The sequence below is a fragment of the Dasypus novemcinctus genome, chromosome 21, assembly GCF_030445035.2.
Source record: "Dasypus novemcinctus isolate mDasNov1 chromosome 21, mDasNov1.1.hap2, whole genome shotgun sequence".
Taxonomy (NCBI): Eukaryota; Metazoa; Chordata; class Mammalia; order Cingulata; family Dasypodidae; genus Dasypus; species Dasypus novemcinctus.
The window spans coordinates 14,136,912-14,156,254 of NC_080693.1; the positions used below are offsets into that span (position 1 = coordinate 14,136,912).

At 67.2% G+C, this 19,343-nt stretch overlaps 1 protein-coding gene across 1 annotated transcript in view; it reads left to right on the forward strand.

The window, feature by feature from the left end:
* Window positions 1–19,343, forward strand: part of RAI1 (retinoic acid induced 1) — a 110,423-nt gene that overhangs the window by 86,232 nt on the left and 4,848 nt on the right. Inside the window, 10 exon segments of the mRNA XM_058283335.2 lie at window positions 8,322–8,395; window positions 8,398–8,657; window positions 8,659–9,021; window positions 9,024–11,012; window positions 11,014–11,263; window positions 11,266–11,771; window positions 11,773–13,153; window positions 13,156–13,453; window positions 13,455–13,770; window positions 17,601–17,694. Coding sequence (XP_058139318.1) covers window positions 8,338–8,395; window positions 8,398–8,657; window positions 8,659–9,021; window positions 9,024–11,012; window positions 11,014–11,263; window positions 11,266–11,771; window positions 11,773–13,153; window positions 13,156–13,453; window positions 13,455–13,770; window positions 17,601–17,694 — 5,515 coding nt within the window. The 5' untranslated portion in view covers window positions 8,322–8,337.

Sequence of the window (19,343 nt, forward strand, 5' to 3'; positions counted from 1 at the left end):
GAATACAACACCAGCTGACTTGGACGCGGCGATTTCCTCCCCCCCCCACCTCCCCTCTCCCCCCCCCCCCCCCGCCGCTTTTTTTTTTTCCTCCCCCTCTCTCGCTCTCTCTTTTCAACCCCCTCCCTCTTTTTCTCTCTCCTTAATAATAAAATTATACCAAGCAGTTTGCGGTGTGGCAGGCGGCCAGAAAAGCGTTTCTTTAAACGCTGCCGTCTCACAATTAGGCAGCAAGAGGATTTGACACGCCGTGGCGGCCTGACAGCCAGCTTCCTCCCCTGGGGCTGGCGGGTGGGGGGAGAGGGGCCGGTTCCCCCGCTCCCCCAGGTGGAACGAGCGGGAGGGGCTGCTGCTGTGCCTGGCTGGCTGTCAGGAGGCTGTGAGGAGAGGGGGTGGCAGAGGGTGGGGGTGCTGGCCCAGGCTGGGGGCTCTCAGAGCCATACCGCGCCCCTCCTTTTTTTGGCCTCCAGCTCTGGGGCACCTGGAGGTGGCCCTGACAGCCCCCTCGGCTTCCGTGCCTCCCTCTGCAGAAGGCAGAAGGGGCGGTTGACCTAGAATGTTCTCTGCAAAACGTGGCTTCTGGCAGCTCGTGACTCTTAGCAGCTGGTTTGGGCAGCCGGGAGGGAAGGTGATGCCACCAGGGTGGAAAAACAAAAGCCAGGGCCCCCTCTGCGGCTGGGGTCTGGGTGCGCGAGCCTCAAAGGCACATGGGAACGTGGCCTCTGGATTGGGGGCGGGGGGGCTTTATGGGATCCCCAGGCTCGGTGCAGCCTGGGGCAGTGGGAGTCTCGGCCGTCGCCCTCTCTTCTCTGTCCTCCCTCTCCCCCAAATGGTTGTCCTTCCAGCCGCCCCTAGCACCCCACCTTGCCCCCCCTCACTTCATCTTTGTCTGGCTGTCTGTGGCCCTGCGAGCAGGGGGCTAGGCTGCTTTTTCCTCTGCCTGTGGCACCTCGGTACCCAGCCAGGACCCCTGCCCAGACCCTCAGCTAAGCGGCAAGGGACTGGGGTGTTACCCCGGGCTGCGCCCTGGGGCGGTGGCGGGGGGGGGGGGGTGAGGGGAGAAGAGAGAGCGCCTCCTTCCTTCCTGGCTACTGGGTGCAGCCTGACCTGCAGGCCTCTTGTCGTCAAACCTCCCGGTGGGCATCCTCCATGGAGGCTGCACCCCACGCAGCCCGACCCCATCGGCCCGCCCACCCGCACCGTGTGTGGTAAGCCTCTTCTCTGGGGCCCTTCTCTGGGCTCGGGGATTTGGGCCAGAAGAGGGGCGCTCCAGGGAAGGCAGCCCAGGGGAAGCAGCACGTTCATTAGGTAATTACCGCCTGGTCTGTGCTGCCGGGAGCCCGTGGGGGCCGGGAGAGCAGCCCGGGCGGTGCCCCCTCGGGACGCTGCCGAGGGTTGCCACCTCCTGCTGCGCCTCTGCGGCTCCCAGCAGTGACGACACGGGAGCACCCGGCCTCCTGCCTGTGCCGGGGCCACGGAACATTCCGGGTGAGAGAGCCCCTGCCTCGGAGGGCGCCTCTGCCCCGCCATCCCCAGCCCCACGCACCCCCGCTCCACGCGGAGTTCCGACTGCGCGCCGAGGAGGCCCCTGGGGGCTGGTGAGCCAGTGCAGCCCACGGGCCGCTTCTCTGGATCTCTGGGGTGCTTTTTTCCAAAAAAGAACTTAAGAATGTTGGTTGACTTTTTTTTTAAATGAGAGATTTCCCGTTGTATAAAAAATCCCAGCTTCTGGGTTTTTCAAGGAAAAAGGTCAGAGGCCCTGGCGCCCTGAGCCTTCCTTCGTTCCCAGGTGGCAGCCAGCTATTTGGGGCCAGGGTCCCCCGTCGGCCTTGCCCCCACTGGGGTGGCTTCCTGCGGAGCCCGGCGCACCGGCCGAAGGGAAACAAGTGATGGGTGGGCCGCCAGCTCCCAGCCCCACCCGGAGACGGGCTGCCCACCCCATCCCGCCACTGCTTGCGCTCAGTGCTTTCTGACGTTTTCTTCATGGGTCCTTCAGTACATTTTTATCCCGGACAAGGAGGATTAGGAACAAACCAGACCGCAACCCCTGCTCTCGTGGAGGAGAGGGCAGCTGTGAGCCGGCAGGTCTGCTAGGAGGACGTAGGTGCCTCGGGGAAGGGGGGAGAGCAGGGGAGGGGGAGTGCAAGGGGTGGCCAGAGGAGGCCCTAGAGAAGGGGACACCGGAGGGAAGACGCAGAGCTGGGGGTGAGTGCCTGCAGCCTGTGCCACAAAGGGCAGCTGTGCAAAGGCCCTGGGGCTCCCAGCGCGAACAGGCTTATTATCTGAGGTCACCCAGTCAGCAGCCAGACAAGCTGCCGAGCTTGGAGCCTCTTCCCCAAGGAAGCCACCGTCTCCGGAAATGTGGGGTAGTGAGGACAAGGGGCAAAAAGCCGGGTCTCCTTTTCCCCTTGCCTCCCCTCGACGCCAGCGCCTGCACATACCCTGCCCATCTATTCTGTGCAGCTGCCAGGAACTTCTGGGAGTCCAGGGCGGGGAGGAAAACAGAGGCCAGGACCCCCCCCCAACCCGGATCTGACCCCAAACTCCTTGATCTTGCTGGGGTGCCCAGAGGCTGGGGCCCAGACTGTGCCGAGTGGCACGCTGGGAGAGGGGCCCACGGGCCTGGCCCACCCCCTCGCCGGCCCCCTGGGGCCCCTGGGCTGCCTGGCCCCACCCTGCTCTCTCTCAGCTGCTTTGTCCCAGCAGCGGTCCCCTTTTTTTCTTTACCTCCTTTTGACAAGAGATGGGGATGTTTTTTTGTAGAGCGGTGAATAAAGTGATCTAAAAAAAAATTTTTTTTTGTTCAGAAGCGACTGATAAGTACAGCGCTGATAATAGGTGAGCCTCCCGCGGGGGGGCGGGGGCGCGTCGTGCCAGCGGCACAGCCGCCGCAGGGTCCCTCCTGGGGGCCCACAGCTCACGGGCCGGGGGTGCCGGCCGACCAGGTGCCCCTCGCGCCCCCTGGGGCAGTGGGGCGGGGTGGGGAGCAGGGACTTTAGAAGTCAGGGCCGGGGGACCCCACGGTGGCGGCGGGCTCACTGTGCTGTGGGGGTTTGGGCGCTCGGATCTTCTCGGCAGTGGGGAGGCGGTGGCCTTCCACCGCGGACAGGGGGCTGCAGGGGCACGGGACACACAGCAGGTGCCCTGGAGAGAGGTGGGCCGAGCAGGGTGGCCGTGCTGTGGGAGGGCCCCTTTTGGGTGACGGAGCAGCTGTTAGCTGCCTGCGCAGCTGGACCTCTGGAGGCGACGGCCCTGGGGGCTTTGAGGGGAGGGCCTCAGACCCTGCTCCCCACTCCCAGAGCCCCCCTTCCCCCTCGGCCGGGGCCTGGAGGGGTCCTGGGCTGCCCCCTGCTCAGCTGCCCTTCTCTCCGCTTCCTGTCCATGTCGACATCCGGGGCCCCCTAGGCCCGCCAGGTGGGTGACCAAGGGGCGCGTGCCCAGGCGTGCTGGGGGTGGCTGCCGGGCTCGGGGGCTTCGCCGCCCCCCCCCAGCCGGCCTTTGCCCTCCCAGCCCATGGAGCCCCCCTGTCCCGACGCCTGCGGGGCCCTGGCCTCCTGGAAGCGCAGCCCTCTCCCCCACCCAGCCGGGCCCTTAGGAGTCAAGCGAGACCCCCAGACGGTGGTAAACACGGCTAATGATTTATCGTTTTAATCGAGGCTGCGGGTATTTATTATTCATCACCCCAGCAGATGGGGAGGCCTGAGGGGTACCACCTTCTTCGCCCCTCCCTGCCGCCCCCTCCAGCCTCCTGAGTCCACGTAACACGCCCCCCCCCACGTTCCCAGGCCTAGAGTGGGCTGGGTTTTTTCCCTGTAGCTACAAATCAGGAACCGGGGTCGTAAAACCACCTTGGTAAGTAGGTGGGACGGGCCCGCTTCTGAGCTGCTGCCGCCGAGAGCCCCCCTCCCCTCCCCTGCGTTCTCTCCCTGCCTCTCCCCCTCTCTCCCTGTTATCTGCCTGTCTCCGGCGCCCTCTCTCCCTCTCTGTCTCTCTGCCTCTGTCTGTGGCCCTGTCCCTCTGTCTCTGCTCCTAGCCCTGTCCCTCTGTCTCCTCTCTAGCCCCTCTGTCTCCTCTCTAACCCTCTCTGTCTGCCTCCCTTTCCCTCTGTCTGTCTCCTCTCTAGCCCTTTCTGTCTGTCCCTCTGTCTGTCTCCCTCTAGCCCTCTCTGTCTGTCTCCCTGTCCCTCTGTCTGTCTGTCTCCTCTCTAGCCCTCTCTGTCCCTCTGTCTCCTCTCTAGCTCCCTCTGTCTGTCTCCCTGTCCCTCTGTCTGTCTCCTCTCTAGCACTCTGTCTTCCTGTCCCTCTGTCTGTCTCCTCCCTAACCCTCTGTCTGTCTGCCTCCCTGTCCCTTTGTCTGTCTCCTCTCTAGCTCCCTCTGTCTGTCCCTCTGTCCATCTCCTCTTTAGCCCTCTCTGTCTGCCTCCCTGTCCCTCTGTCTCCCTATCCCTCTGTCTTTCTGTCTCCTCTTTAGCCCCCTCTGCCTGTCCCTCTGTCTGTCTCCTCCCTAGCCCCCTCTGTCTCCTTGTCCCTCTGTCTGTCTCCTCTCTAGCCCTCTCTGTCTGTCTGCCTCCCTGTCCCTCTGTCTGTCTGTCTCCTCTCTAGCCCCTCTGTTTCCTCTCTAGCCCTCTCTGTCTGTCTGCCTCCCTGTCCCTCTGTCTGTCTCCTCCCTAGCTCTCTCTAGTGCAGTCAGGACACCCCTCCTGGCCGCCCGTCCCCTGAGGGGCTGGGCCCTGGCAGGTGGAGAGGTCTGGCCTCTCCGAGGCTGGCCAGGGGACAGTCGGGACCCGGCGCTGCCCACTGGGGATCCTGGCCACTAAGAGAGGGCGAGGCAAGGACAAAGGGGCTGCCCCGGCCTCCGGGGCCTCGCCGGTCATGGGGGCTTGGGGAGTGGCGTGGCCAGCGCCCACCCACGACCCCAGCAGCGCTGTCCTCCCTGCCTCCCCAGCGGAGCACCCGGGCGCAGGGCCCTGGGGCGGGGAGGCTGCGGGGCCTGCGGGAGGGGATGGGGCTGTGAGACCCCCGGCCCCTGCCTCAGGTCTGCACGACGGAAGGGGCAGGGCCGTCGCCGCTGTCCCCGAGGCTGGCCGGAGAGGAGCCCAGCGCGCCATCGGGAGCCGTCCAGCGGGGTCCTCCTTGCGCCCCACGCTGCCCCGAGGGCCCGGCCTGGCCCCATGGTGGGGGCTGTGCCTGGGGGGGGCCCGGGGCTGGGGCCCTCGCTAGTGGGTGCGGGCGCCCCGACCTCCCTCCCAAAGCACCCTCTCTCCCGCTTCCCTTCCTTCCGGCTCGGGGGAGAAAGTCCAGGCCAGGGAGGGGACACAGATAGGGGGCTCTGGGGGTGGGCTGGGCCTGCGGGAGCCCGGCTCATATGGGGGAGCCGTGCCCTGGCCCCCTCCGCTTCCCCCTCCAGCCAAGCCGGGGGGGGGGGGGGTGGGCCAAACCCTCAGCCGCCCCCCCAGGTGCGAGGTCACCACGGCTCGGCCTCGGGGACCCCTGTCCACCCCCTCCCCCTGAGTCCGCTGCTCCCCCCGCCTCTGCTCCCCTCCCGTCCTTCCCCGCCTGCTCTTGAAAAGTAATCATAATCATAATAATTAATAACAACACAGCGCAGTGGCAGGCCCGGGCAGCTCTTAAAGAGACAGAGCCTCGTTTTCCTCCTGGCAGCGCCCGGGGCCTCCTGGGCTCCAGGGGCATCCTCGGAAGCCGTGCTTTGTTCCTGCCCCCACCCCCCCCACTCAGTCTGGGCTGGAGGGTGGTACCGGGGCATTTTCTGTGTGTGTCTGTGCTGGCCTCCACCAGGCGCCGGGCCTCGCTCGTATTTTAATTGAACTGTCTTTTCTTAGAGATAGATGCTTTCACCGCTTCCAGCTGCTCGTGTGTATTGGGAAACCTGCCTGTGACACAGCTCGGCGGAATTAAAAGACGCGGCAGCTGGACTGATTAAACACGGAGGGGCGACATGGGGCCGGGCGGGGGCGGGGGGGACCTGGTCACAGCATTCCCGGCCCCCCTGCCCCACCCCACTCGGCTCTAAGAAATGTTTCTGGTAATGCATTTTGGAGAAGGTGAAAGGAGAAAAAAAAAAAGCCCTAGAAATGTTAATGATATCCACAAGACACGCAGCAGGAAATGAGAGCGATCTGGGACTAATAAACGCCGAGACGTAATTTGTGCAGATATACGACGCGCGCAGCCTTCCGAGCTGTCAGGGCTCAGGGAGGCGGTGAGCGGAGTGGCCCCGCTTTCCAGGCCTGGGGCCCCTGGGGCCCGGGGCGCATCCTGGTGACAGTGCCCTGGGAGGGAGCCTGGCAGGCAGGGTGGCCTCTGGGATCCCCGAGAGGCCGGGAACACTGGTCTCCCCCGCGGCGCCCGCCTCATCTTCCTGACCCCGGGATCTGCGGTGCCTGCGTCCCGAGGATTCGGCCCCCAGGGCAGATCGCCCCTGGGGATGGGCCGCCAGCCCCCCTGGGGACGTGCGGGCTCCAGTCACCTTGCCCACGTCGGCCCCCAGACCCCAAATGAGCCCGGGGACGCGCCCCCTCCGCTCCCCCTGTCGCCCGCCCCTCGCCCCTCTGTGGCCCGCCCTCCACCTCTTCCTTTCAGACGCTTTCTGGGACCCCAGAAATCTCACAGCAGCTCCCTGTCCTCCTTCCCATCAGGACGGACTGCTGGGAAGTCCCACTTCGCGCCTCTCCTGGTCCCACTTCCAGGGTGGGGGGCCTGGCCGGTGGCCGTGTGGGTCCACCCCAGAGCCCCTGGGTCCCAGGCTCCCTCCATCCCCAGCCCCGTCTTTCAGAGCCACCCGGTGTTCTGGGGCCACCGACTGGCCGTGACCTTGGGGCCTTATGCTTGGAGCCTGCCTCTGTCTTCCATAAGGCCCAGTACCCCCTCCCCTGGGTCATCTCCTGACCCCCCGAGATCCTGCTTCGGGCCAGTGGGACCCGCCACCCCCCCCCAGGCCCTGCCCCCGCGCCGACCTTGGCGGGGGGAGGTGTAGCCGGCGAGCGTGGGGGCCGCGGGCGAAAGGCTGCATGGGGGGCCCGGGGGGGGGCCGCGCGTCCGCTCCCCGTTAGATGAGCCCGTGCCCCTCGCACAGGGCCACGCCAGCTGTCGTCTGCACCTACGGTGTCAAAGACGGGATCCCCCGTCCTGGGGTCCTGGTGTTGGAGACGGGTGTCGTGTGCCCGTGAGGGGCGCAGCGGCCCCCAGGCCACATCTGCTCGAGGAGCAGATTCCAGATGGCAGGGCGGTGACGGGGGGCGGGGGGGGGCGCGTGCGTGTCTGGGGGTGCAGGTGCCTGCCTGTGTGCACATGCGCATGAGCCTCTGTGGTGTGTGTGCCTCTGGGTGCAGGCCGGGATGTGCGTGTCCGTGTCTCATGCCTGCACGTGCAGGTGCGAGTGTCTCCACAGCCGTGTGTGCCTGTGTGAGTCTGTGTGTCTGTCCAGGTAGCCAAGCGTGCATATGAGTGTGTACATCTGTGTCTGCATGTGTGTCCGTGCGGGTGAGTGTGTCCACATACGTGAGCGTCTGTGTGTTACTTTGTGTGTCTGCGTGTGTGAGCGTGAGTCCGCTTGTTTCTGTTTGTGCAGGTGCGTGTGTGTATATCTGTGTTTGTATCTCTGCGTGTGTGTCTGCAGGTGTGTCCACATTCGTGCATGTCTGTGTGTGTTCCTTTGCGTGTGTCTGCTTGTGAGTCTGCTTGCTTCTGTGTGTGCAGGTGTGTGGGTGTGTGTACATCTGTGTGTCCGTGTGTATTTCTGCATGTGTGTCTGCAGGTGTGTGTCCATGTACGTGCACATCTGTGTGTTTCTTTGCGTGTATCTGCCTGGGTGTGCGTGAGTTTAGTTGTTTCTGTGTGTGCAGGTGAGTGTGTGTATCTGTGTATCTGTGTGTCTGCGTGTGTGTGAGGCCGCTTGTTTCTGTGTGTGCAGGTGAGTGTGTCTGTGCGTGCCTGGCGTCCCTGCGAGCAGGTGAGAGTGGCCCGTCTCCGTGTGTGTCTGCAAGCGGGTGAGTGTGGGAGAGTCTCGGGCTGTGTGTCTGGGTGTGTCTCTGGGTGTGTCTGTGCGGGTGAGCGTGTGTGTGTGCTCACAGCGACACCCCCCGGGGCGTGCCCTCCTCCAGCAGCCCAGGCGGGCGCTGCTTGGGGCTGAGCTGCAGAGCGGGGCGGGGAGGGCTGGGGCTGGCCTGGAACCATCAGTGCCGCTCGGCCGGGGGTGTTTGGGAAGGGGCGGCCGCAAGGCACGGCGGAGGCTGGAGGGGGGCGAGCGGCGGGGAGGGGGGACCCGGCCTCCTCTGAGCCCTCGTCCCCCTTCTCTCTCCACAGCCAGCCAGCCCCAGTCATGCAGTCTTTTCGAGAAAGGTGTGGTTTCCATGGCAAACAGCACAGCTACCAGCAGACCTCCAGGAGGCCTCCCACCTGGAGAGTTACCGGCAGCCCGGCCAGGCCGGGCTCAGCTGCGACCGGCAGCGGCTGCTGGCCAAGGACTACTACCCCCAGCCATCCTACCCCGCCTTCGAGGGCGGCGCGGGCCCGCCCGCCAGCGCGGGGGCCGCCGACAAGTACCACCAGGGCGGCAAGGCGCTGCCCTCCCAGCAGGCCCTGCAGGCCAGGCCCGCCTTCCCCGGCTACAGCGTCCAGGAGAGCAGCCCCTACCCCGGCCCGCTACCCCGGGGACGAGAGCCTGCAGGCCTGGGGCACCCCGCAGCCGCCGCCCCCGCAGCCGCAGCCCCTGCCGGGGGCGGTGGGCAAATACGATGAGAGCCTGCTGAAGAAGACGGGGGCGGTGCCCCCGGGCCGGCAGTACCCGGAGCCCGGCGGCCAGCTGCCCTTTCGGACCCACTCCCTCCACGTCCAGCAGCCGCAGCTGCCCCAGCCCCTGGCGTACCCCAAACTCCAGCGGCAGAAACTCCAGAACGACGTGGCCTCTCCCCTGCCCTTCCCGCCGGGAGGCCACTTCCCCCAGCACTCCCAGTCCTTCCCCTCCTCCTCCACCTCGTACCCCTCCTCGTCGGGGCCGGGCGGCGGCAGGGCGCCCACTCCTACAAGAGCTGCACGGCCCCGTCCGCCCAGCCCCATGACCGACCGCTGGCCGCCAGCCTGGCCCCCGGGCAGCGGGTCCAGAACGTGCACGCCTACCCGTCGGGCTGCCTGGGCTACGACCAGCAGAAGCCGCCGCCAAGCCGGCACCACGCCCAGGAGACGCTCCACTACCCAAGCCTCGCCAAGTTCCAGCACTACGGGCCGCAGGGCCAGGGCTACTGCCAGCCGGACGCGGCCGTGCGGACGCCGGAGCAGTACTACCAGACCTTTAGCCCCAGCTCCAGCCACTCGCCGGCCCGCTCCGTGGGCCGCTCGCCCTCCTACAGCTCCACGCCGTCGCCCCTGATGCCCGCCCTGGAGGGCTTCCCGTACGGCCAGCCGGCGCTGGGCACCGGCGCCTTCCCCGCCGGCCTCGCCGACCCCAGCCACTTCATGCCGCTGCTCAACCCCTCCCCGACCGACGCCGCCGGCCCCGTGGACGTCCAGGCGGGCAACTGCAAGCCCCCACCCAAGGACAAGCTGCCCGAGAGCCTGCTGTCCGACCTCAGCCTGCAGAGCCTCACGGCCTTGACCTCGCAAGTGGAGAACATTTCCAACACGGTGCAGCAGCTGCTGCTGTCCAAGGCCGCCGGGCCGCAGAAGAAGGTGGTCAAGAACCTCGTGTCCCGCACGCCGGAGCAGCTGAAGAGCCAGCACTGCAGCCCCGAGGGCAGCGGCTACTCGGCCGAGCCGGCGGGCACCCCGCTGTCGGAGCCGCTCAGCAGCACCCCGCAGTCGGTCCACGCGGAGCCGCAGGAGGCCGACTACCTGAGCGGCTCCGAGGACCCCCTGGAACGCGGCTTCCTCTACTGCGGCCAGGCCCGGGGCAGCCCCGCCAGGGTCAACTCCAAGGCCAAGCCCGAGTCAGTGTCCACCTGCTCCGTGACCTCGCCCGACGACATGTCCACCAAGTCGGACGACTCCTTCCAGAGCCTGCACGGCGGCCTGCCGCTCGACAGCTTCTCCAAGTTCGTGGCGGGCGAGCGCGACTGCCCGCGCCTGCTGCTCAGCGCCCTGGCGCAGCAGGACCTGGCCTCCGAGATCCTGGGGCTGCAGGAGGCCATCGGCGAGAAGGCCGACAAGGCCTGGGCCGAGGTGCCCGGCCTGCCCAAGGACGCCGGCAAGCCGCCATTCCCGCTGGAGAACCGCGGCGGCGCCTGCCTGGACCCTGCCGCCGCGGCCGCCAAGGACCCGTGGCCGCGGGAGCCAGAGGCCCTGGCTGACGCCCTGCAGCTGGACAAGGGCGGCGGCGCCAAGGACTTCAGCCCGGCCCTGTTCGAAGACCCTTCCGTGGGCTTCAGCGCCCCCGAGCCCAAAAAGACGGCGGGCGCCCTGCCCTTTGGCGCCAAGTCGGCGCTGGCGGTGGCCGCGGACCCGGCCGCGGGGGCATTCGACTGCTTCCCGGACGCGGCCGGCCCGGCGGACCCCGCCGACCCCTTCGTTTGGCCGGAGGAGAACCTGGGGGACGCCTGTCCCCGCTGGGGCCTGCCCCCGGGCGAGCTGGCCAAGGGCCCGGAACCCGGCGGCGGCGGCGGCAAGGGCCCGGAGGGCGCGGGCAAGGAGGCGGCGGCCTGCCTGGGCTTCCAGAGCGAGCGGCCGCCCGGGGAGGGGGCGGCCGTGCCGGCCGGGGAGCTCCAGCCCGAGGAGGCGGGCGGGGTGAAGGAGGAGGCGGGCGGGCTGCCGCAGTGCCACGAGGCGGGCAGGCCCGAGCGCTGGCTGGAGGAGGGCCGGCACTGCTGCGCGGCGGCCGACTTCGGGGACCTGCCGCTGCTGCCGCCCGGCAGCCGCAAGGAGGACCTGGAGGCCGAGGAGGAGTACTCGTCCCTGTGCGAGCTGCTGGGCAGCCCCGGGCAGAGGCCCGGCCTGCAGGACCCGCTGTCACCCAAGGCCGCGCTGCTGTGCGCCAAGGAGGAGGGCGAGGGCGCCCTGGACGCGGAAGGCGGGCTGGGGCTCGCCCTGCCCCCTGTCCGGGGACTCCGTCATCCTGCTGGGCCCCACCGTGGGCGCCGAGTCCAAGGTCCAGAGCTGGTTCGAGGCCTCCCTGTCGCACATGAAGCCGGGTGACGAGGGCCCGGATGCGGGTCAGCGGGCCCCGGCGGACGCCGCCCCGTCAGACGCCTCGCTGGCCCCAAAGCCCCACAAGCCGGCCGTGCCCGAGCCCCCCGTGGCCAAGGAGGAGCCCGTGCCGCGGGCAAGAGCCTGCGGAGCCGGCGGGTGCACCGGGGGCTGCCCGAGGCCGAGGACTCCCCGTGCCGGGCGCCGGCGCTGCCCAAAGACCTGCTGCTCCCCGAGTCGTGCACGGGGCCTCCGCCGGGCCAGACGGAAGGGGCGGGGGCCCCGGGCCGGGGGGCCGCCGAGGGGCTCCCCAGGATGTGCACCCGCTCCTTCACGGCCCTGAGCGAGCCCCGCACGCCCGGACCCCCGGGCCTGACCAGCACCCCCGCCCCGCCGGACAAACTGGGGGGCAAGCAGCGGGCCGCCTTCAAGTCAGGCAAGCGGGTGGGCAAGCCGTCCCCCAAGGCCGCGTCCAGCCCCAGCAACCCGGCCGCCCTGCCCGTGGCCTCCGACAGCAGCCCCGTGGGCTCCAAGACCAAGGACACGGACTCGCCCGGCCCCCCGGGGAGCGACCAGCGCTGCATGATCCTGCGGTCGCGCGCCAAGCCGCCGGAGGCCTTCCACGCCAAGCGCCGGCGCCCCGGCCGAGAGCCGCCTCCCGCACTGCCGCGCCACCAAGAAGCTCCTGGCCAACAGCCACCTGCCGTCCGCCTTCAAGGTGTCGGGCGGCCCCCCCAAGGAGGCCCGGGCGGCCGGCCCGCAGGCGCGCGTCCCCAAGCCCGGCGCGGGCGGCAAGCCCTCCGAGCGGCCCCTGCACGCGCTCAAGAGGAAGTCGCCCTTCCTGGCGCCCGTGCCCGCCAAGCGGAGGAACCTGGTCCTGCGGGGCGGCGGCGGCAGCCCCTGCGGCGGGGACGGCCCGGAGGAGAAGGCCGAGGGCCCGCCCGGCCTCTTCAAGAGGCTGTCGTCCCCCAAGAAGGCCAAGCCCGCCAAGGGCGGCGGCGAGCCCCCCGCCAAGCCGCCGCCCGCCGAGGCGCCCGGCACCTGCGTCAAGGTGGCGGCGCAGAGGGCGGCCTTCCCGGGCACAGTGAAGACGAAAGTGCTGCCCCCGCGCAAGGGCCGCGGCCTGAAGCTGGAGGCCATCGTGCAGAAGATCACGTCGCCCAGCCTGAAGAAGCTGGCGTGCAAGACCTCGGGGGCCCCCCCCGGCCGCCCCCCGAGCCCGGCCCTGCCCGAGAAGGAGCGGGCGCTCAAGGCGGCCGGGGGCGGCCCGGCGGGGGCGGAGGAGGGCCCGGCGGCCGCGGGCACGGCGCCCAAGCTCCCGGCGGCGCCGGCGGCCGACCCCCCGTGCCGCGCCGCCAACGGCAGGTCCTTCAAGGGCAAGCTGGCGTACGGGAAGAAGCCGTGCCCGGCCGACGCCTTCCCGGGCCCCGACGCCCTGCTGCCCGGGGGCGCCGCCCTGGCGCCCAAGAAGAGGAGCCGGAAGGCCCGGGAGAAGAGGCCCCACCTGAGCCCGGCCCTGCTCCCGGCCCCCCAGGACCGGGCCGGCGGCGCGCAGGCGGGCGCCGAGGACGGTTTTGGCGGAGGAGGCAAGAAGCCAAAGACGGAGGAGCTGGGCCCTGCCCCCCAGCCCCCCGAGACGAGGGTGCACAAGCAGCCCGGGCACGCCAGCTACAACAGCTACTCCAAGCGGAAGCGGCTCACGCGGGGCCGGGCCAAGAACGCCGCCTCCTCGCCCTGTAAGGGGCGGGCCAAGCGGCGGCGGCAGCAGCAGGTGCTGCCCCTGGATCCGGCCGAGCCTGAAATCCGCCTCAAGTACATCTCCTCGTGCAAGCGGCTGCGGGCAGACAGCCGGGCCCCGGCCTTCTCACCCTACGTGCGGGTGGAGAAGCACGGCGCGTTCACGGCCCTGTGCACTGTGGTCAACTCCCCCGGGGACGAGCCCAAGCCCCACAGGAAGCCTTCCTCCTCGGCCTCCTCCTCCTCCTCCACCTCCTCCTCTCTGGACGCGGCCGGCACCTCCCTGACAGCGCTCCCGGGGGCTCGTCCCTGCAGCCCCGGCCCTCCCTGCCCCTCTCCTCCACCATGCACCTGGGGCCCGTGGTTTCCAAGGCCCTGAGTACCTCTTGCCTTGTCTGCTGCCTCTGCCAAAACCAGGCCAACTTCAAGGACCTCGGGGACCTCTGCGGCCCCTACTACCCCGAGCACTGCCTCCCCAAAAAGAAACCAAAACTCAAGGAGAAGGCGAGGGCGGAGGGCGCCTGCGAGGAGGCTTCGCTGCCCCCGGAGAGGACACTCAGAGGCCTCGAGTGCGCTGCCGCCGCCAGCCGGGAAGCCCCCCAGGCCCGACGGCCCGGCCGACCCGGCCAAGCAGGGCTCGCTGCGCACGAGCGCCCGCGGCCTGTCCCGGCGGCTGCAGAGCTGCTACTGCTGCGACGGCCGGGGGGACGGTGGCGAGGAGGCGGCCCCGGCCGACAGGAGCCGCAAGCACGAGTGCAGCAAGGAGGGGCCGTCCGAGCCCGGCGGGGACACCCAGGAGCACTGGGTGCACGAGGCCTGCGCCGTGTGGACGGGCGGGGTCTACCTGGTGGCCGGCAAGCTCTTTGGGCTGCAGGAGGCCATGAAGTTGGCCGTGGACATGGTAAGAGGCCAGGCCATGCGGGGAGGAGGGGGCACCCAGGGTCCCCGAGGTCAGGCAGGCAGCTGGGCCCCCGCGTCTCCCCAGAGCCACAGCTGGCACAGCCCACAGTCCCCAGGCTCTGGGAGTCCCCCCAGCGAGTTTGGGGGAAGCCACCCCGCCCCCCGCCCCCGCAGGTGTCCCGCTGCCCCCACCCTCCCACCCACTCCAGCCCAGCCCGGAGCCTATTTGCATACGCACCTGGCGCCTGCCGGCTCCACCCCTGCCCAGAGCCCACCTGGTGTCCCCTTCCCACATCATCAGCTCAGAGCCTGGCACGAGGCCCGCCCAGGATTGAACCTCAAGGCAGCCCGGGGTCGGCCCTCAAAAGTTGTCCCCCCACACACCGGGTACCTTCATCTGTACAGCAGAGCCGGGGCTTGAGGCATGACCTCCAGCCCAGAAACTTCCCCTGGCGCTGAGAATGCCCCGTCAGGGATCTCTGTCCACGGAGCAGGGACCGGAGCTGATGTCCTGGGTTCTAAACCCCAGCTCGGCCCCTTTGATTGCTGTGTGACTCCAGGCAGGTCACTTACCCTCCCTGTGCCTCTGCTTCCGCATCTCCAAAGTGGGGGCGCTGGGGCCCGCCACAGAGGGCGAGTGAGGGCCTGCCAAGCTCGTGCCGTGGTGCCTGGCGTGGACGAAGCGGCTGTGGTTACCTGCTGTCGATACCCCCAAGGGCTCAGGGTGGCAGGAGAACTGATAAAACCAGCTGTTCCCGCTGCAGGGAGTTAGGGTCCCCTCCGAGAGGCCCGCAGCAGCCCAGGGAGGGCTGGGAGGGGCCGGGGCTTTGCTGACCCCCGCCTCAGCCGTCCGCACAGCTAGGAGGCGAGCCCAAAGCCCAGGCCCTCGCACGGCCCCCAGGGGCCCGCCTGCGGCCCCGTGCCCGCCCCCCGGGGCCCCGGGCAGCTGGGAAACCAACGCTCGCGGCGCCGCAGCACAGGGCAGCCCACCCTGCCTCTCCACTCACTCGTTCCTTCATTCGTTCATCCAGCCGGCCCCTGCTGGACGCTGGTCCCGGCTTCCAGAGCTGGGCGCCGATGGGCGCGGTGGCCACGCTGGGCAGAGCCGGGGCTGGCTGGCAGTCCCTCCTGGGCACCGGATGTCCCGCTGCGTGCTTCTGGGAATTCGGTGACCCGGCCAGGAGCACAGCCCTCCGCCCTGCCGCCACCCCGCCCCTGGCTGGGTCCTGAATGAAGATCCGTCCCCCCACCAGGCCCCCCAGGCCCCCTGCTGTCCTGGCCCGCCCTGCAGGCCCCGCCACCCCCGCCCCAGCTGCCTGCTCCCTCCCAGGTCCTCCCCGCAACCACCTCAGTCCTACGGCCCTGCCGTGGCATCGTCGTCCAGCGAAATGGCCCTTCTGCGGGAGCCGGCGGTCAGCCACCCCGGGACGTCGCGGCCCAGACAGGGACCTGCTCTCCCCCGGGGGCCCTGCCTGCAGGTGCAGCCCGCGCCCCTCCGCCCTCTGCAGCACCCTCTTCCGCCCTCTTGCCTTGCTCTCTCCCTTCCCTGGCTCCTGCCCAGCCCCTTCTAAAGAAAGAAGGGTCTCTCCTGACATGAAACAACAGTCGGGGCTCTCTGTCCTCCACCCCGGCCGGCTGCCCCCCTCCCTTCTCCCGCTGCTGGCACCTCTCGCCACATCTGCACCTCCCTGTGGCCGCCTCGGCTCACCTACCAGGCTGCCTGCCCCCGCCATTGGACTAGCACCCCCCCCTCCATCCCGATCCTCCCTCCTGCCCCCCCCAGGCCCCGTCCGCACCCTCTTTGGCCCCGGTGGCTCTGGCGTTGTGGCCGCCGGCAGGCGAGGCTTGAGTTGCCCGTCTGCCAGGTGGCAGGTGGGGGTGGAGGGGGGCAGGGTGAGCCCCCGGGGCCTGGCACTAGACTGGGTGGAGGGGAGAGGGCCGGTGGGAGGCCAAGCCCGTTCCCGAGGTGCGGGGTGCCTGGCACCCACCCGCGCGGGAGTCGGCTGTGGCCGCGCTGGGAGCTGAGTGGCGCCGAGAGTGGCGGAAACTTCTCCCTGCGCCACACAGCTGCTGGCGCTGGCCCGGCCCATCCAGTGGGCCGGGTTTCAGAGACCACCCGGCAGTCCCCGGTGTGGACGCGTGTCAGCTGGGGACAGGACAGGAGGCGTGGCCCACGGCCGTTTGGGTGCCATCTAGAGCCCCCCGCCCCCTGGCCGGAGTCCCTGTAGCTCCACCTCCGCCTGGAGGAGCCGGGCGTGTCCCCACGGGTCTCTGCTCTCCTGGCCCCAGGCTGGGAGCGATGGCAAGGGTCGGGGGGCTTCTCAGAGCTCCCGCCTCCCCCGCCTGCCAGAGGAGACCTCAGGTCGACACGCAGTCCACCTCCCCACCCACTTGGGCGGTGCCCAGCTGCCCCTGTCCCCAGAGCTTGGTGGGCGCTTGGAGTCTGATTCCAGTTCTGGCGAGTCCTGGCTGTGTGGTGTCAGGCCAGCCGCTTGCCCTCTCTAAACTCGCCTGTAAAAGCCAAACCCAGCTAGCAGGGGCTTCTGGAACCTACCTGGCATACAGGGGGGCTCGGGAGGCCCCCACCAGATCTGCTGGTTCTTGGGCTTCTGCTTTGCCGCCGGGAAGGAGAGAAGAGCGCAGGCCCCCGGGCCAGCCGTGCCGCGCCCTCCCCAGCCTTCTCCCTGGGGAAACCCCACCCACCCACCCCGAAACCTGCTCTCTCTGTGTCCTGCTGCGCCCGCCTCGGGGCTGCCCTTCCCCCAGCGCCTGCACCCCCCTCTCCTCCCGGGTGCCGCCTGGGGGGGGGGGCTCTGCGGTCAGGAGTCTGGCCTCAGGCTCGTGTGCTGCACACGGTCGGCCGCTGGCTGGAGGCAGGAGCTGGGTCCCCCGTCTCTGGTACCCCCACTTCCTCACCTTGGAGCAGCCCTTCAAGACCCACTAGCGAGTTGGGGGGCGGGCAAAGTGGGGGGAAGTGGAGGAGCCCCCTGTTTCCTTTAAAGGCTGGGAGGCCCTCGGGCCTCTTCTGGGTGGGAGGCCAGGAGGTGCCCGTCCTGAGCAGAGGGAAACTGCCCATCTGGAGGAGCCTGGAACGTGCAGGAGGGGCCTTTGGTTCCGGGCTTCCCTTTTCTGATGGGCCCTCCCGGGGCCTGTGTGCCCTTCAGCCGCTCACTCACCCTCTCTGAGCTCCAGTTCTCTTACCAGTCAGCCGGGTAGAAGCTGTCGTGGGGACCAGCCAGAGGCCCGGCAGGCGGTCATTTAGCTGCTCAGGAGCCGGGAGGGAAGTGGCTGACCCCGTCCAGTTCGAGGGGGGCTGCGAGTCTGGTCTCCGGGACCGGCCGCTCTATACCTCGGGGCCCCGCCTGGCATCGCCCTCGGGTGCTGGGCACGTCCTCGCCAGGCAGCCGGGCACGGTGGCTCCCACACCCCGTGAGCTCCCGCACCCGGGGGCCCAGGGGGCGGCTGCGCCCTCTCAGACGCAAGACCCGTGCTGGAGGGGAGCCTCCACCCACCACCCACGCGGCGGGGCCGTGAGCACCCACCACGAGGGCTGTTGGGTGACGACGCACAGGGCCTGCGCCCGTGGCGAGCGACGGCGGGTCCTGGCCGTGAGCCGGGCGCAGTGGCCTGGCCCACCCTCCCACGAGGGAGGGGGCCGTCCGCGGTTTACGGAGGAGGAACTGAGGCACGGAGCACACGTCGCTCCTCCAAGGTCACGCAGCACCGACCTGCAGAGCCGGGGCTTGAACCCAAGTCCGTGGCGGACCGAGGCCCCGGGGCTTAGCCGCCAGGTGGCCGGACCCTCACCTGCCTTCCCTCTCTCCCCACCAGACGTGCTCCAGCTGCCAGGAAGCCGGGGCCACCATCGGGTGCTGCCACAAAGGCTGCGTCCACACCTACCATTACCCGTGTGCCAGCGAAGCCGGTAAGAGCCCGCGGGGGCGGCGGGGGCCCGGGCACAGCTCCTCCCCCGGCCCTGGGGGACCCCTGGGGGCCCCTGGGCTCTGCTCCTCTCCTGCCCGGCCACTCTTCATCGCCTCCTTCTCTTTGGCTGGGCCACGCTGGGCCACGCCAGGGACTTGGAAATAAGGCAGGCCCCAGCCCAGTGCCTGAGGAGCGCCCGCTCTGATGGGTGCAGAGGCATCCGTTGTAATACGCAGAGGACTTAGAGGCGCTGTCATCCCAAGGAGGTCTCTGAGTCGAAGTTTCCTCGCCTGGATGGAAACTGAGACGAGAGCCTGGTCCCGGCTTCAGGCCCCACTGCCCTGCTGAAATCCTTCCACGCCTGTTCCCTGCAGCCAACTGGAGACAATTTGACCTCGGTTTTTGTTTTGAACCTCTTCTTCTCCTACCTCTTTTGTGATTTTGTTGTCTAAGGGTGTCCTTTCCCCTTTTCTCTGCCCAGCAAACTCCTGTTCCTCCTTTGAAGGCCCAGCCCTAATATCCCTTCCTTTCTGAGGCTTGAGATCCCAGCCTTTGCCAACACTTGTTATTTTCCTTTTTTCTTTTCTTTTTTTTTTTTTTTGAAATTATAGCCACCCTGGTGGGTATGCAGTGACATCCCCCTTTGTGGTTTTAATTTGAATTTCCCTAATGGCTAATGATGTTGCGCATCTTTTTATTATACGCTTACCATCCATTTGTGTGTTTCTTTGGAGAAATGTCTGTGCAAGTCCTTTTGCCATTTTAAAAATTGTGTTCTTTGTCTTTTTGTTGCTGAGTTGTATGAGTTCTTTCATATGTCTTCAGTACAAGACCTTTATCAAATGTATGATTTCCAGCAATTTTCTCCCATTCTGAGGTTGTCTTTTCACTCTCTTCATAATGTCCTTTGATGTACAAAAGTATTTAAATACTTTTGGAGTCTGATTTATATTTTGTTGCTTGTGCTTTGGGTGTTATCTCTAAGAATTCATGGCTAAATCCAAAGTCATAAGTATTTATGCCTGTGTTTTCTTCCAGCTCTCATATTTAGGTCATCAATGCCCCTTGTATGTGGTATGGGGGCCAGGTGAATTATTTTGCATGTGGATTTTAGTTGCCTCAGTACCACTTGTTAAAGACACTCTTCTTGCTCCAGTGAATGGAGTCAAGTGTCTGTAGATGCATGGGTTCATTGCTGAACCCTGCATCTGTCCCACTGGTCTGTATGTCTGTCACTGTGCCCCTGCCACACTGTTTTGATTCCTATAGTTTTGTAGTAAGTTTCAAAGTCATGAAGTGTGAGCCCTCCAGCTTTGTTCTTCCTTCTCAAGGTTGTTCTGGCTATTGGGGACTTCTTACAATTCCCTTTGAGTTTGAGGATTAGCTTTCCCACGTCTGCAAATCAAGGCCATTGGGATTTTGATTAGGATGGCATTGCACCTGTAGAACACTTTGGGTAGTTTCGACAACGTAGCAATATCAGGTTTTCCGATCCATGAATGTGGGGTGTCTTTCATTTATGTCTTCTCTGATTTCTTTCAGCAATGTTCTCTAGTTTTCGGTGTACGAGTCTCCTTGGTTAAACTTTGTGTTCTTTTGGGTGCTCTTGTAAACTGAATTACTTTCTTAATTTCATTGCTGGTGTCAGGA